We start from the raw sequence: 18325 nt of genomic DNA, 5'->3' as shown, positions 1-18325 counted from the left end.
GCAATGTCCCGTCTTGTAATCAAGGCCCGATACCCAGTGGAAGCACATTGTGTTTGGTATCCCACTTTAAACTGTAAGCCCAGTCCCGGTTAGCCTATCTGTGTATAAAATGGTTTTAAAACAAAACAAAAAAATATATACTCCGTTCTGTTTTGTAACTGAACTCCCCTGTCATTGCTTTTTTTTTTACTGACGACAATCGCGCAACTGGTAGCTATTTATTGCTAGTGAACGTTGGAGCGTATACATGCCTTCGTGTAAAAAAAAAATAATAATAATAACAAGAGAAAAGAACTGTGCTTTGTTCGTTTTCGACAATGAATATGTTGACCATGGTTCAGAAATGCGAACAAATCTCGATGAAACATTGAATAATGTGGCAAGCCAGTGCACACCGTTCCCAGAGCTGCCACTGCAGGTTCACGACGAATGTCCCGAACAACGATCAACTGTAATGTTTAACAAGTGTTCACACCCTTTTTAATGTAGCCGACAGGTTCTTGCATGATTCATGAAGCAGCATCTCTCTCCCACATTGAGGTTGCGAGCACGGAAAACAACAACTGCACGGATTAAATAAAAGCTGCTGTATCTTTCGCCCCCGACGGACGAAAAGCGGATCGTTTCTTTCTTTTTTTTTTATTTTACAAAGTAAGGAAGGAACGAAAATATATATATGTGAACCACGTTGTATATACAGTACTACATAGTTGTATATTCTCGTAACTTAAAGAATTGTTGATACTTACCAATAATCTAGATACACTTTGTCTCCAACATACACACTTATACTCTGTCTCGGCTATCTCTATAGCAAGCGATCGAAAACAAGTCTCTGTGCAAGTTATGACGCGAGACGGCTCCACCAATGAACACGTGAGAGGGAACGGGATTGCGTGGAGAGGGGGTGCAGTTGCCAAAAAGTATCCTATTCTCTTTGGCAGTTACTAGCCTTCGCAGCAGGGTACACTGCTTCGTTCTACCCACTCGCCCCCTCCCCGCCTTGTTCAAGCGATAGCCGGAACAGAGTGTAGCTACAATGCCCTAAACTTGTATACAAGACTAAACATGAGCATTGTATCACCAACACGATGCATCACAAATGTATTAAGAACTGTATTTATATATATATTCGCACTTTGAAAAAATACACCAACATTATAGTTTATATATGCCCCATCAAAGTAATGGCTGTTTCCAAATTTGTAACATTTTATGATGCGTTTTTTCGGTAGACGGCTTTTGTGTCGGGGCGCAGCAAGTAATCGAAAACCATTATCTCGTTAAAGTCTGAGGTTTGAGCTGGAACATCTAGCTAATATTTTCGCTTTACAAAGCTTTTCAAAGCATTGTCCAGAGATTGAATTTAATTACTGTGAAGAATACGGATCTTAAGTGGTTACCCAGACAATAAAATCAAAATACAAATACATTCTTGTGGGTAGGTAATATGTACTGCAGAATGTACTATATAAAAGCAAGTAGAAAAATTGATAGTATAGTAAGACCTGGGAGAATACAGTGAAATTCTACATTAACGGCAACCTTGCCATTACATTGGTTATCAGATTAGCCTTACTGTGCACAAAGTGGACTTAAAAGATCAACTCAAACCAAACCAAACCAAAATATATTTTATCATCATTATTATTCATGAATATTTGAAACATTCTTTATTTTAAGTTGGCATGCTGGCGTTTTCTTATTATGCTACTATACATTGCAAGCTTATATTATCTTCTATTAATCGAGTGTATAAATCGGGAAATGCTTACACAACACATAGCTCCTCTGGTACCTAATGCAAGTACATTAGTTTGATAAAACCTCGAGGGAACGCCATGTTGTGCAGTACTTTTGACGCTGATACCTATACTCTGTCCCGGGTATCTCTGGAACAAGCGAGCGAAAATGTGCTCAGCCTTGCTCCATAAATTCCGGGGATAGAGTATAAATTGAAGTTTGAAAAGGTGGTTCAAGTAAAGGGTGTTGTAATAAATAATTGCAAATATGTGTGTCACAATCCATTTAGAGTCTCTAAAAGTCTCTAATTTGGTACGTTTGTTCGTCGGTTGCTTTCATTAACGTTGTTAATTTATCCAAGGATAATGGACGAAAAATGATAAGACAGTGGAAGGAAGCATATGTGGCTTTCATTTAAGGTCCATAACATTCGTTAGCTTGAATGGACTTAAGTGAATGATGAAAACTACGGAGACATGAGTTCTTAATAAATATATTCAACACGGAAGAGATTTTATATTTCTTCTTGTTATATTTGTCAGCTAGCAAATAGCGTGTGCATTTAGTATTTTTTTAATATTTACATCTCAGATCTAAAAACTGCAGAAAACATATATAATTTAGAAGTGAACACTGGTTGTTCTTGCGCACACCGCAAGGGGTCCCGGGTTCGAATACCGGCTTGGTATGGGTGTTCTTTTTTAGTGTCCCTTCATTAATTTCATCATATCATCATCACTGATCTTCATCCTTGCGATTAACCAAAAGTGGCATGAATGGGAAGTAAAATAAAACCAACTCAATCAATCAATGACGGTCTTTGCTAGAAGGTTTAAGATTTGGAATGGTCAAAATTCGAGCAATTCCAATGACTGACTTTTCAAACTGCAATAAGTTGTATGATGAGATCATGGGCGAAGTTCAGCCTGTGGCTGCTCTACCAACATTCTTTAAGCAAATGGGCCTCGTTGCTCCCACAGCAACAATGTTTTGTGGGCTTTTTATATTCAGTTATTTTTTCACATGAGCTCAAGGTAGAGTTATTTGCATGAAACTTGTGGTATTGGTTGGTATTGCAGAAGGGCTGTCGTGTTTGTCCGCTTGAATTGGAATGGAGTTCCAGAAACTAGAGCTTTTAAAGTACTTCGTTGAATCATAAAATTCCTCAGCTCAAAGTATCGAAAGACTCAGTACGACGGGCATAAACCAGGGAACGGTGCCTCGTGATGGCCATTCAGATATTAGTAGGGAGAGATGTTAGGGTGAACGTCAAGTCCAAAATTTATCTACGTTTGAATTTGAGTATCGCCAGATGTTTGTCAACGTTTTTAATTTTTTCACCCAGTCAATACTGTGCAAGGTCTGAGTCATATATCCAGTTAAGAATTATAAATGTATAGACTAACGTAAAAATTGAAGGGGAAACACAATGAAATGTCAATTTCTTACCCACGATACGAACCTAGCGCTCACCACTCCTCCACTAAGACTGCCAGCCACATCAGTCGAGTTGTTACATGGTATCTTTAATGAACATCCCAATCTCTTGTTTGCAATCATTGTACTTTCATCTTCCCCATTTCGGTTAACCTAATGGTACAAAAAAGCTACATTAAAATAAGTAATAAGCCGAAATGTCTCGAAGGGGCTTTCTTTATACAAGGAAATATTTTTCAAAAGGCAACATGCAACGAAAACATCGATATAGGCAATTTTCATTGTGAATGGTTACTTCTGTATTCTGCTGCATGTAAATTCCAAAGGACTTCAAACGTAGTTTCCGCTGCGTCAAAGTGAAATAGCACAACTGAAATTGACAAGCTGCGTAGGTTGCTGAATTTGTGTATTGATTTGATCTAAGGTAATTGATTATTGGGCAACACCGCTTAATGCTAGCGTATACATTTCACGGTTGGAACATGAATTTATTACGGAATGTCCCTACGGCAGAGTTCAAGGGCTGTGTTGCATTCTGTGTTATTAAATTAGTTCGTTGTTGATTGGGCTTTTTCCTCGTGTGGTGTGCAGTGCACATGCAACAGCCAGCCATTTTCCTCGTCGTTTTGTTTTACTGTGTCTGTATTTGAAAAAAAAAAAACACTTCAATAACTTCCTCTTAAAATGTGTAAATGAAAGAATTATAGAAGGAGATAAATTAATGAGACTGAACCGACAGTTCAGAATAGCATCGAAACTACTTAATATTTCTCATATCCGAAACAGAACTCTTTTGTTGGTGAGCGTGGAACATGAATGTCGAATTCAAAACCTTTCTCTAGATCTCGTAATTTGTGTCTTACTCATATTGTTTAAAAAGTTTTTCATTTTCTTTAAATTCACATGTCATTTATTTTTTTCCGCACATTTCATGGCAGATGTCGATGGAAGCATATAGTGCTTCAGATTAATTGAATGAATAAATTACGTAATTGATTTATTTTACTTGGCGTTTCTGCCACTTTTGGCTAATTGCGGAGATGAGGATGAATGGTGATGAGATGAAATAGACGGAAGATGATGAAATAGGTGAAGAGACAATCACAAACACATATGGACAGCACACAACTCCCATACAGGATCATATTGGCCATGAGTCCAGACGCCGGAGCCTCGCTGATCTGCAAAATGAAGTTTAGGATGTTCTATGTGGAAGTGAGGTTGACATTTGAGTGTCTTGAGAGAACATAGTCGTTCGGATCCCACTTTAAATTGTAAGTCCAGTCCCGATTCGCCTTTCTGTGAATGAAGTGGACTAAAAACAAGCGCCTGTACTGGTCACTACAATGTGCGTGCAGTGCATGTATTCCAGTAAGCAAGTGTAGCTCCTTCCAGCTCTTGAAGTTGTTGAGATTTCGGATCTGGAGACTTGCAACACACGAGGTTCATTCTTACCAGAATGCAATGCTTGAAGAATAAAGCTGAATAAAGCCCACTGAGACGCGGAGAAACGCTGCAACAGAAGCGTTTCCGGCCAAGATAACCTGCAGACTTCTGGCACGGAAATTCCTAACGTTTCCTGTAGTGAGCGTTACACCATCTGATTTCAATAGAAGCAGACAACAGAAGTTCCGTTGCCACGTTTCCCCGAGTCTCAGTGGGCGTTAAGCTTAAGATTGTTATTTCTGTGGGTAAGGAAAACTGTTCGTTAGAAAAAAAGAATCCCAGCGATCTAAAATTAGCCATACCTTTTACCACTTAGCACGTTTTCGACATAACCACGGAAAGCTTCAGCTTACGTTCAATTCGCACGTGCGAAAGGTTACAAGGCTGCGTTAATCATAAAATCGTTCCATGCACTGCTTCAGTCGATAGGCTGGGCCGCACAAAACGCACCTGCACCGAGAGACTTCTAAAAATGAACCCAGGGAACGGAGCTAAGCGAAACACTTACGTTTCCGTTTCTCCCCTGTATCGCAACGCGTGAAACGCACCTTGAGACGTGAAGCAGGCGTGCGTTCTGAGCGTGCGCGTTTTCATTTACGACCAATTTCTTACCAAGGCACGAAAATCAATTGGCACGTTCAATCCTGTGCGATTAGGGAAGCAAGATTCTATTGCCTATGCTGGAAACATGTGCATAATTTAGCTGAAAGCTGCTAAATCTAGTGATGACATCATGGTCTGTGGCATATAGATGTTGCAGAAATGATCGCAGGCGCCGAATTTTCGCCGATTTAACTGCGTTAACTTGTAAATAAAGTGTGCAGTTACTTCGGATTTTTTTTTTTAATTTTAAAAATATATTTTACAATCCTTCTTTGTGTTTGTGTCCCTTCACCCATCGCATCACCATTCATCCCCATCGTTGCGATTAGTCAAAAGTGGCATGAAAGTGACGTAAAATAATCTAACTCAATCAATCAAACCAAAATTTACATTTCTTGCCCATCCATTTACAAACTACTGTCGAAGACCTTACCTGAGGTTAATATTTTCTGTAATTTATACAGAATATAATAATGTATTTAATACCATTTATGCCACATTCTTAGGCATTTTAAAAGCATAACCAGCATGTAATGCTTGTACTTTTTGGTCTCTTCGTTGAGTGAATTGAACTTGTAATCTATTGCGAGTACACTTCAATCAATCGAAAGCGACACCTGAAACTGTGATATTCAACTTTTTTATTCCAAATTTCTTTGCATAGTATTAATTAACGCATTGCACTGCAACATTCGTTTTTAGACTGTTTATTTATCTTCAACTTTGCATATTTCATTATTCTATATTTGTTACTGGAATCATTTAACACTTTTCTGTTGGGTAAATATGGTTAAAATTTACCATCATTGTACTCCATTACATTTAGTACCTAGAAGAAATAATCTTAAGTACTTCCTGCAGAGATTTAGATTTCTCCCGGGGATTTGATTAGCAAAATCTGGTCTTTCGAGTTTAAATTACAGAGCTTTTTATGTTTTCTTTCAGACCCAGCAAAGGTAACGGAGTATCCAGGAGAGCATACTGTTCGCTTTGGAACTCCATTGGAACTCCAGTGTGCAGCTACGGGACATCCTATTCCTATAATCTCGTGGTTACGAAATGATGAACCTGTAAGTAACATTTTTACTAACACATCATATAGATATATATGACTGTATTTGTGTGAAATGTCCTTCTTCCACTACAACCATGTTAATTAATGTTACCATTAATATAATTTCAAAACATTTTGCAATCTTGACATTAGAGCAATTTTTATAAACTTTTGAATATTAACACATTTTAACGGCATTATTTCTTATTTCTATTTGTCTCGTACAGCCCATGCGAATAAATGTTTTTTTTTTTTCGTTTTACGTTTAAAACCGTCTGTTACCTACGCTTTTCTTGAATAAATTTTGCAAATATACTTATTTTCCCCATAAATTCAAGTTTTATGGCTGAACTTCGAACCAAGAGAATAACCCCATTTGATAGTGGGTCTCGCACATCAGATCGTTGAATATAGATCGGAGGGTACACAGCTCTGCATCTATTAACATTAGAATCTTCCTGTTCATTTTTCCACGTGCACAAATCAGGTTTTGAACTAAATGTCGTGCAACACAAGTTTCCAGGAATAACAGAGTGACCTAAAGTTAATAGAATATGCTCTTCCGTCCGATATGAACAAAGTATGGCCTTGCAAAATGGAATATAATAGGACATGGTTGCCGTCTTTTGAAGACCATTTTCCCCACAATACCCACTTCCACATTATTTTAGATGTTTAGGGAGACGAAAACATTGGTAAGCTTTACTTCGTTGAATAAAGTGAGTTTACATTTTCCAATGAGTTGGCATTCGTTAGAACAGAATACCCACTGCGAGAAATGAGGAAACAAGTATATACTCTTTCAGGGAACTTATTTTTAAAGCAATTTTTACTGTTGCTCCGGCTACGGGACGCTCGCAGGTTCGAGTCTCCTAAAATTTCGGCCTGTGCATGGGGCAGGTGGCCACCCACCATCGTGAGGAAACTGGGGAGCTACGATCGAGTAGCGTAACACGGTCATGGAAACAATGTAACAACGTCTAGGGGTTCGTCATGCTGACCACACATCACCCTGTAAATGACTGGATGATCTCCCACGTCGCAGGCGGGAGTGAGGATCTCAGTCGGTAGGTAAACCCTGGCCCTCACGGGTTGTTATTATTTTACTTACCTACTTATATTACCCCCCTCATTTATTGGGAATCTTCACGGCATACGAAACATGATTTATAACTTAGAAAATTATTGCGAACCTTAGATTTACAGGCAGTCAGCCTTAAGAGAGAGAAACATTTCAAAACTCACAAGTATTGTGAGACGGTGTCGTTAATTTCTCTTGCAATGACAATTTTTTTTATTTTTTTTACTTGTACTAAAGTTTAGATTGGGGCACTGAAGCTAATTTGGAAAAATCTAATTCTATTATTATTCATATTTGAAATTCGTGCTAGAAAAATTATAAACTTTGAGCTGTTACATATCGTGAAAGTCGAGAATTTCTATTTAAGATAAATACATTTATATGGCGTACATGCACGGGCATACATTAACGTGCACGGACCCTTCGGTTTGAGATGCGAAACATCTCACTCATAAGAAATGCATTTTTATATATTTCTGATTTTATGTCGCTAGCTACTTCTTTGAGGATAAGGTGTAGTTAAATTCAACTGGTGAAGGGGTAAACATGATCTAATTCACACGAGGACCAGAACCCACAACCTTCGGAGGTTAGTTTGAGAGGAGCACGTTACGTGTTCGTCACTGACATCTGAAATAGCACAGCTGTTCCGCTCTTTTCCTTCTTTTTTTGTTGTTAACTGCTTTAGAGGAAAGACGGAAAGTTTACTGGGAATCGATGAACTCTTAACTGAGCAAAATGAGCCTGTAGTGAGTGTTTCGTTGCGGATGCAAGATTAGCTGTCTGCGAAAGAATCTGCGCTTACAAGCTTATTTGCTGAAACCATTCCAGAAGGAAAGTTCAGGGCGCTCTTCGAGCGGGAGCTTTACTTCGGTTGGGTTGCAGGGATTAGTTTTGATTTCTGGACCGGTGTAATGAGATTGACTACGTTGCAAGGGTTTTCCGCTCCGTTCAACACGCAAGCTTATTAAACGGAAATATTTGTTTCGTAAGATTTGATTGTGTTTAAAAAGTGTTTCTTTGACCCAAGAAGCTATCAAGTTCATTATCCACTCAGTATCGAATAATATGAGATATTGTGACATTCCTTCATGACAACTGACACAATTTGCTTACATGATATTACGTGTATAATGTATAACTTGTATCATCACTCATCCTCATTGTCGCGATTAGCTAAAAGTGGAAGAAAGGCGACGATAAATAAAAAAAATCAAATCAAATAATGTTTAACTGGATGCACGTTGTGATGTATAAATTATATTTATATTACATGAGTTTTAAGAACTTCGCAAATAACTAAAATGAAATTTTAGCATTGTGTGTTCTAGCAACAAGAGCCGCGGTGGTCTAGTTGGTAGGGCGTCTGACTGCCACCCGGGAGACCCGGGTTCAATTCCCAGGGTGGGTGATCTAAGGTCCCCACATAAAGCTGCTCTGGGGCTCACCCAGCCTCAAATCAGTGGCTACCTGGGAGCAAACCAGGTGAGTAAAGACGGCCGGAGCGTGATGCTGATCACATCACCTTCAAAATGGACGAGATCGAGATATGTGGGGCCCTACCCTAAACATTCTCTAAACGTGCCATCATGACACGGTGCTATATGCACGGGGAACTTATTCTAGCAACGAAGTTTGTTAAGTAGTTAGTAAAGGAATCTGATCTAATCTTGTAAAGTGAGTAAGGGAAGTTATACGTGCAATTCATTTAATGTTTGTAGTGTTTTAATCACGCATAATGCAATTATTGCCATCGGTTGATAAGAATTACGAGATGTAGGTGGTTGCAATATGTGTAATCGAGGCGAAAGAACAGAACTAAACAGGTTGCGCCTTTCTCTATATTCCATAGGCACTGTATGGCATGAACCATTGTTATTCAGATGCGCTACGTGTAATGCGTAAACCATTTGTGAGTCTTTAGTATTGGGAACGTTAACTTGAATTAAATTACCTCGTTATCCACAAAGGAACGATGAATACTAGAGAGATATAAGATTAAGGAATTGTCTGTTACGTTGGGATGTCTGAGGGAAACCTAAATCATCTGTGGTGTTTGCAACTCCATTCTCCGTTGTCGTAAGCATCCACATAACTCATTCAGAAATGAAACAAATGTGTCCTCTTTTCTGTTTCGTGTTTCCGTGAGTTTCTGTGTGTTCATACAAACTCTCACACACGTTGATGACTTCTGATTTAATTACGTGCACAAAGGTGAAAAGGGGGGAGCAGGATTGTAAATGTCAACGGAGTTATTTGTGTAGAAAACGACGGTCAGCTCAGGTTGTGTAGGTGCAATTTATTTAAAACAATCATGATATTTTGTTAACATGACGTTCCTTATTTGAATTCTCTTGTGTTCGCTCCAAAGCTTTATGTATCTAAATAGCACCAACATTTATGACGAGTGTAGATCAAAAGGAAAATGTAGTGGAAAATTACGTAAATTGAAGGGTCAGAGGGAAAATAACAGGTAAGTCAATCTTGTCAAACTCCAGAAAAATGAAGTTTTATTTGCAAAACGTTACTGAACATGTAAATGAAAATGTGGAAACACGTATAATTTGATCAATGTAAGTGTCAAATGTATGAAAAAAGAAAACAATATTAAAGTCCAGTACAGCATCCACATGGAAGAAAATGACTCCACTACTTCGCTTACGTCAGAAAAAGGACTTACGTGTTTTCCCCCCTGACCTTTTAATTCAATTCATTGGAACTTCCGGGGAGCGTAATGGCTAATGCTCTCAGGTTGGATCCTCGGTATGAGTTACAAAATTTCTGTTTTTGGCCCAGCAGCATCATGAGGACAATATTGAAAGTAATTGTATCAGACTCAGATCGCGAGAGCCAAATAACAGTGGCGATTGGTCACCAGGCATCACTAAGGACTTGTTGATATTAAATGTGCACGCCGTAACAGATGGTAAGGAGAACTGAACCGAACTCGGCTCTTCTCTGAGGGTCTCAGTGTCGCTGTTTCCAAGACCGACTCCAACCACTAAGGCTTTTTACAGCTCTCAAATTTTCGTCACGATGCTTGGTCAACATAGAAATTGGGGCACTCCCACCAGGTGATCGAACCCCAGGACCATTCGGGTTAACCATTCTTCTTCGCAGGAGGTCAGATGTTAAATACGGTGAAATAATAATTATTAATCACTGTAGACTCATACCCATCACCCAACCCCTTTTCACCCGTATCCATTGAGGGTGTCCCATGTCGATGGAGCAGTAGTGACAATTTTGCATAGCCGCCTCGGTGTTCGAGAGCGTTAAGTGGTCTTGAGCGAAGAGTGGGGTAATACGACGCTAAATAACTATATATGAATACACATAATTATTTCGTTGTGAACATAATTGTAATGTGGGCGTAGTATGCGTATCAACAAAATAATAATAATAATAATAATAAAATAGTGGTGTTATGTGCAGATGTAAAACGCTTGGATTTCCGATATGCGACTTATATTTCCAAACCCATAGGGCCTACCACACTCATGTCTATGTGGTAGCTCTGGAAACTACAATCACTTGAATCACTGCAACAAGTTAGCTTCCTGCTTCGGAAGTGTTTTCGATAACCCTGGCACAATCGCCTTATCGATATTCCTTTAACCCTTTCACGATAACAACTGGAACTTTAGAAATCATAAGACAAGGTTCTGTATATACGAGTATACATATAGAATTCTACATGGCGCTATGTATACTATGAGATTGCATGCTTGTAATGAAACCCTCAAATTTCAAACATAAAATTATGAAAAATTCGAAGTTTCTTTTTATTTTGCACTAGTTTAGTGTGAAAAAAAATCTGAATTTTATGATAACATAACATGTAATTTAATATTCTTATGTAATTCTTGAATATTTTAATGTAAAAATATTGGTAAATTAATGCATATAATTAGAATTGAATACTTACACTCTAATGTTAACAATGTGAACAAGTTTTAATTATTACAATTTTCAAGTATCGGTATCGGTGGGAGCAAGTGAGAGTATCGACATCGGTATCGGTTCAAAGTGCTATCGCCTCGGCCCCTAATTTTTACTTTACATTGAATATGTGTCATGTGAAGGAACTAGCTTGATACTAGTTTGTTTTAACATTCAATTGTTTGTTCATTCATCATTCAATAGCGTCATCTATCAGCGCCGTTGGCGGGTTCGATACCCGGTGGAGCCACATAGTGGTTCGGATCCCATTTTAAACTGTAGGTCCAGTCTCGATTGCCTTACTGTGCACAAAGTGAACTTAAAACACCAAATCAACGAATCAGAATGAATGAACAATCAGCGCCATTGGCCACCGAGCTGGCTGTAATGATGTAACATGGGACATTGCTCACTATTTATTCCAGGGGATGGAGGAGAGATTATTCTGTAACGTCAAATTTATGAATACGTCATGTGCACCGCTTTCCTCCTCAGTTCCAAGGGTATAATTATTTTTGCTTAAAATTAAATAATAGGTACGGTGCACCAGTGTTGACGTTCGAAAATGGGCATGTCTGCTTTCTCTTCCCGGCTAGTTTCGCAAAGAGTCCAATCGTGGAAGACGGCCATTCCTGGCCTCGCCTCCATTTATCCCAGATGACTGTCTGCCTCTTGCAAACCGAACTGAATTCCTCCCTCTCCAACTTTCCGTGAGGCTTTTAAAGTTTCAAGGGAAGCTACGGTCATGTTTGTCAACCCAGTTTACCATTCTGGAGCAGTACTTCCCAATTAGGTAAGAGATGCGCATTTCTGTGTTTCAAAGCGAAGTCACGTTCTCGCACGAAATTCATAAACCTCTACCACATCCAAAATATTTTGTAATTTTATAAAAATATAATATTATGACTGAACCAGCAATGAAATGCCGCAAGGAGCTCCAAGTTGAAAGAACGGCCCGGGCAGGGTGTTCCCATGTTACTCCATTCGTGTTTTTAATCTAATCATCCTTCCTTTTCGTCTGTATTGAAGTATAATGCTAGAAAATGACTGACTGATTGATTCACATTGATTTTTTACTTGACTTCAATTTTCTGCCACTTTTGGCTAATCATGAGGATGAGTGATGATATAATGAAATTGGTGAAGGGACACTCACAAAGAATCCCAGGCCGGGATTCGAACCCGAGACCCTTGACGTCGTAGCGAGCTGTGCTAGCCACCCCGCCACAGAGGTTGGCTCTAGGAAATATAAATACATAGCCTATTCTGGTCTATGCAGTCAGGGTAAATAGTGCTAGAAGTGCGTGTGGTAACCACGAACCATACAAGTAAGAAATGCCTGGCAGGTTTTGAACCTGAAAGGTCTATGTCACGCGACGGACTTATTTCATAATTTTAGAGACATGAAATTACGTAATTACATTCACATTTTGTCAAGTTACATTTTTTATTTTTTTTAAAAAAGGTGTACTTGTTGTGCTGAACTTGCTAATGTCAATTTTGTGCACCGTGGGACATTTATGATTAGGATCGAATTAAGCAAAGGAAGTGGAATCGCACGTCACTGAATATGAAGAATTCAAATGTCTTACCGAAGAGAATCGAGCTGATCAAATTGAGTCCACGAGGCCGTCGTTCGGAGCTAAGAGTTGGGAATGACATAGAGAAGAGAAGACACAGATTGGCGTCCGCAGAATTTGAAACTACAATATTTTCTCTCTCTGTCTCTTATGATTTCCTTCCTGGCTCGCCACCGCTAATTTGTTCAGTTCGAATTACAACCTTCCAAATCAATCACATTTTCAGAAAGTCATTTCGGTAAGTAACTTAACGTGAGCTTGTCGTATTGAATGCAAAGGGGTTGGGGGTGACAGATTCCCTTTTTCTGCTAATTAATTTACCGCTGTTTGTGTGGATTCGTGCGTGTAAATTAGGTTGATCATGGTAACGAGATGAGGGTGATGAAAACGCTGGTGATAGACGTTGTTTAATGAATCACTTTTGACGGTGGCTGTGCGAACTTCAAAAGTTAATTTTATTTGCAAAGGAAAGGGTAGCGTGTAATTAAAATCATGGTTGGAGGAACTAATGCCAGCCTACGTGTTTGCTTCTAAGGTGAGGAAATGTCGGTGTTTGTTATTACTTTTATTGTACTACAGATGAGACTTCTGCAGTGTACAAAGAGAGATATATATTTTTAGCTATTACCTCTCCAGTATCGACATGGTTAGACAATGTCTTATATCGTTTTGCTACGTTACGGATTGCTGAATGCAAGTGAAACAAACAAAACAGCAAAGTTAGCATTTCCTTTCAAGCAATTTCTACTTGTTCAGTATAAACAAAATATATTTGTGTGCTTTGAAATTAATTATCTGTTCGTGTCTACTTCGTTTTACTTGTTTCTTGTTAATTGCCTAATATATAAACGGATACATATAGATGGTCGAATTTGTTACCATTCTTAAGGATGATAATCAATTTACATTATTTTATGACTTTTAAGTTTTAGGTCAATAGATCTTTGGTAATTATATTAGTAGTGTATATTTGTTGCAAAGTTAAAATAAAATATTCAAGAAGCTACCACAAATAAAGACCGTGTCATTCCATTCTATGCAAACAAAGATGACCAGATAATGCTAACGGATAGATATGTATTACGTTTAACTTATATTAATATTAGGAGGTTTGTGAACTTGGAAGTTGACATGTGGATGGCGAATCGACAGACGACGGAAGTGAGTTTCAACGATCATCTGAATGATAATTTGAATGTTCGCTAAGCGCCGAATAATTGTTTGTTTGGGTTTCAAAACCACGTTATGCACAGATAGGCTAATTGTGACCGGGCCTACAATTTAAAATGGTATCCAAACCATGCCTCCACTAGGTATCGAACCTGCGAGCCCTTGATTACAAGGTGACGACGTTACCACTACGCCATCGGGGAGACCTAATCTCCTAATAAAAAAATGAAGTTTCACGAATGTAATGGAACTGAAGTTAAGTAAATAAAATAGAACAATGTGCATTTTAGCCCCAAACCTTGTTATTAGACTATATCCGAGTACTAATTTTTTACTTAACCCAATTCAATGCCGTTTATTTGTGAAGCATTCTGTTGTGTTACGCAAACGCTTGTGCTTTAGAGAGCTCGGTTACCACACAAAACTGTTAATAAGTTAGACGTTTCGTTGACGTAGGTTATGAATTGAATGTTGAAAAAGTATTTCTCCTTTTTTCCTTTTTGTTGTGAGGCCTCTATTCATACAACTTGCTATTACCTGTTTCGTTACCCAAGCCCTGATCGATTCAGCAAGTGCATTTTTTACCATTGCAGGGACAGGGAAACGAGGGAGCTTAATGTAAACTTGTTGAGCCATTAAAGCCGTGATATACCATTTCTGTTTATTAGGTTTTGACAAAGGCAGCTGGTGTATCATGCATTTTAACTCATGTTTAAGGCCTGAAATGCCTTCCTGCGTTGTATTTTCCATCCTACATTTTTCAAGAAGAGATACGCATATAAAATACGAAATAGTGATTGGAATATAAAAACAACATCTACAAACGCAACTGTTTGTTTCCGTTAGGCGAAATTTCAGAATGCCGTACCCGAAAATCAAATCTGTTTGCCCGTGTTTCGTAAATCTTTACTGAAACAAACAGACCCGGTTTCGACGTTGAGTTGTTAAAATTATGCTGCCATTCAAACTTGCTGAATGAACATTCAATTACAATGATGTTAAAGAATATATAGAATTTAAATGTTGTTCAAAATATTGATTAATTGTATGCATCAATTTACCAAGATTTTTGCTTTGAAACCTTCAAGAATTACTTCAGAATATTAAATGCCATGTTATCACAAAATTCCGTTTTTTCACACAAAACTGGTGGAAAATAAAGAGAAATTTCAAATTTTGCATAATTTCCAGGATAATTAGACTCCGCAAAAGTGTTTTGTAGCAGTTTTGCAAAGTCCGTGAAAGACCAAAGTGCCGAAAAAGTACCGGTCGGTATCGGTAAATAAATTCCAACCGATACTTTCCGATACCAATATATCGGCGCCTCAGTGCTAATATAGAATTCCACAAAGGGTAAGCCGGAGCAAAGCTATAAATTCCCATTTGGTGTCATGTTGCAAGAATCTTATATGAAGATGAACAAAGAGAACATTGACATGATGTGCAATACAGTACTTCCTTTTCATTCTGTTTGCAAAGCTTAATGTTCTCATTAATCCGAATTGTGACATGCTTCAACTGACATGTTACTCCAGACAGCAGTAGCATTTAATATTGCTTTGTCTTCAGAAAGGGTAATTATTTATTAACAGCCCAAATCTTCAGGAAAATTCCGATAGCTGGGTGTATGGGGGAGCACTATGCTTACTGTTGCTCTTCGTTTTGACGAGATGTTCAAACTTGTAATTTCTCCCACTCAACACTGAAGAAAGATGAAATGTAGCTTCGATGATTTTGTACTTAATTTCACGAAATCCCCATTAAATGAGAAGTTGTTCGTTCCCCTTTCTCGTTCTGTCGTCTTATGGGGCGGTTGCAGTTTTATGTTTCCTGAAGGCCATCGTAATGAGCGTTACGGAAGGTGTGATTGAAGAGACGGGGAGTCCAACTTGCCGGCTGATTGTATCACCGTCGTAACGCACTCATAACTCGGTGACGAGTTGGACTGCCAGATGAAAAACCCATTCCGGGCCGGGATATTGCTAATCAAGTGCTGTTCCGGTCGTATCGACAGCGGTTTCGACTCGTGCATTGATGCCCTTGTAAATTGAAAATGTTCAGTACGTGTCGTTCTAGGTTCCGTTACTTCTTTCGTTAATTCCAGAGGCAGTCAGTTCAATACACAGTGGTTCAAAAACATATCCAATGTTCATTTCGATAAAGACAGGGTATTAGATTCCTTAATCGATTGAAAGCAAAGTGCTTCTTTCGAACCTTTAGGACCTACTCGCTGAATATTCTTTGCTTTTTACTCCAGATATCCTTTCACATCTCATTTACTAATTGCAAGTCCACCAGTTAAATGCATTTAAATTACGGTCTATGGATGAACGTGATGGTAATGTAGTAGAAGAAAAGATATCGGAACTGTGTGTAATTGTTTTTTTCATATATGATTTATCCTCTGGATATTTCCAAACTGGTGATCGATATTACAGTTAGAGTTCCAAAAACATTATGTAACGGTAGAAAGTATGTTGACATCATCGATGTCCTCATAGTTGGCTACAGTAGCGTTCCAGGGATTCTTGAAAGGGGCCATGTAATCCCACGTCCACGATGGTTCAGTTGGGAGAACATCTGACTGCCATGCGAGGGACCCAGATGGATGAGGTTTTTATTTTTTTTATTTTTTTTAAATGGAAGTCCACTTTATACACAGATATGCTAATCACGACTGAACGTACGGTTTAAAGTGGGATCCGAACCACTACGTGCTTCCGCCCAATATGGAACCCGGGACCCCTTGATTACATGGCGTCGCCTTTAGCAACCCGGGTGGAAAAGTGTCCGACAATGTCCCTGCATGAAGTGGTTCTGGGGCTCACCCAGCCTCTAATCAGTGGGTGGGTAATGGCGGCTGGATCGTGGTGCTGATCATATCACCTCCAATATGGTCTATATCGAGAATGTTCGGGGCACTACCTCCACACCATATATGTGCGTTAATTGCACGATTCAATATACAGGAATAGCTGTAATTTTCACAATGCAATTCGATTTCTAGCTCGAAACGATGGAAGCCCTTAGCAGACCGATGTTTGACTTATATAAAACCATCAACACAATAACGATCCAAGCGAAACATTCAAACTACTATATGGAAGACTTGTAGTTGATGCAGCTCCTGATACCAACTAATAAGAATATTGAGTTTGAATTGATGTTTTAAGTCTACTTTATGCACAGCTGGGTCAATCGGGACTTGATCTATAGTTTAAAGTGAGATCCGATTCACTGTGCAATGTGCCTCCACCACGACGTTACAAGTACACCATCAAGAGGCCAGGGTATTCTTTGTGAGTGTCTTCATCAATTTCATCACATCATCACTCATCTTCATCTTCGCGATTAGCCAAAAGTGGCAGAAAAGCGAAGTAAAATAAACCAGATCAATCAATTAGGGTCAAACCTAAAAATACCCACCCATACCTTACCCGAGTTTCTAATCTAGGATCTCTGGCTTAACACCAGTCTATCACAAAAACATAATCTGAATTTTGAAAGTGAAACTTAATGTTCGTTGATTGAGTTAGTGTTTTAAGCTCACTTTATCCACAGCAAGGCTAATCGGGACTGGATCTACAGTTTAAAGTGGGATCCGAACCACTATGTGCCTCCACCTATATCCTATATACGGATCTAATTGAATTGCGTTTGCTTTCTTGGGGCTGAGATAGGTGTCTCGTCAGGTGTCAGACAGACACCGTTGCTGTATTCGGCTCACCATTCCGTTGTTAGCGGTGGCAACGACAACGACTGGAAGGGGAAGTGCCCTCCGCCTTCGAAATGTGCCATTCTTCCCGAGCCTTTTCCAAGGGAGCCCATGCAAAGTGGAGGAGGTGGGAGTATCGTTAATAAACCAGACCTAAATCCGCAGCTCGCCGCCATTCCTCTGGGACGCAAACTGAGGGAGAGCGCTCGGAGGCAGTTGGGGGAGGAGGGGACGCTTGATCAAAACAGTAGCGGTCGTTATGTCAAGAAGGCTTCCTCTTGGGACCGAGGGGACACAGACACTCTTAGTTCTAATTACAAGAGGAGAATATGGAGTGTCATTGGTGCACAAGGAACAACCATTGTTTGACAGCTGCACAGATGCCATCCAAGACAAACAATATCCTGCGTTGGCTTTTTTTAAAAAAGTGACATGTGTTGCGTAGCCCATACGCTTCCACTTGAAGGGCATCGTAAGAGACTGAATTAGTAAACTGCTAAACAAATGGTAAGAAATCTTTACCGCTTCACACGTTCGTTACACGATAACCCAGA

General features: G+C 39.1%; 1 protein-coding gene across 2 annotated transcripts in view; it reads left to right on the top strand.

The window, feature by feature from the left end:
- LOC145983967 (tyrosine-protein kinase transmembrane receptor Ror2-like) overlaps positions 1-18325 on the top strand; it is a 607910-nt gene that overhangs the window by 406935 nt on the left and 182650 nt on the right. For both annotated transcript variants that reach the window (XM_083117192.1, XM_083117191.1), the window contains one exon: positions 6175-6299. In XM_083117192.1, coding sequence (XP_082973318.1) covers positions 6175-6299 — 125 coding nt within the window. The remainder of the gene's footprint in view (positions 1-6174; positions 6300-18325) is intronic.

This window comes from Lepisma saccharinum, chromosome 2 (genome assembly GCF_977018435.1).
Source record: "Lepisma saccharinum chromosome 2, izLepSacc3.1, whole genome shotgun sequence".
Taxonomy (NCBI): domain Eukaryota; kingdom Metazoa; phylum Arthropoda; class Insecta; order Zygentoma; family Lepismatidae; genus Lepisma; species Lepisma saccharinum.
This window is presented reverse-complemented; position numbering and strand designations above follow the sequence as displayed.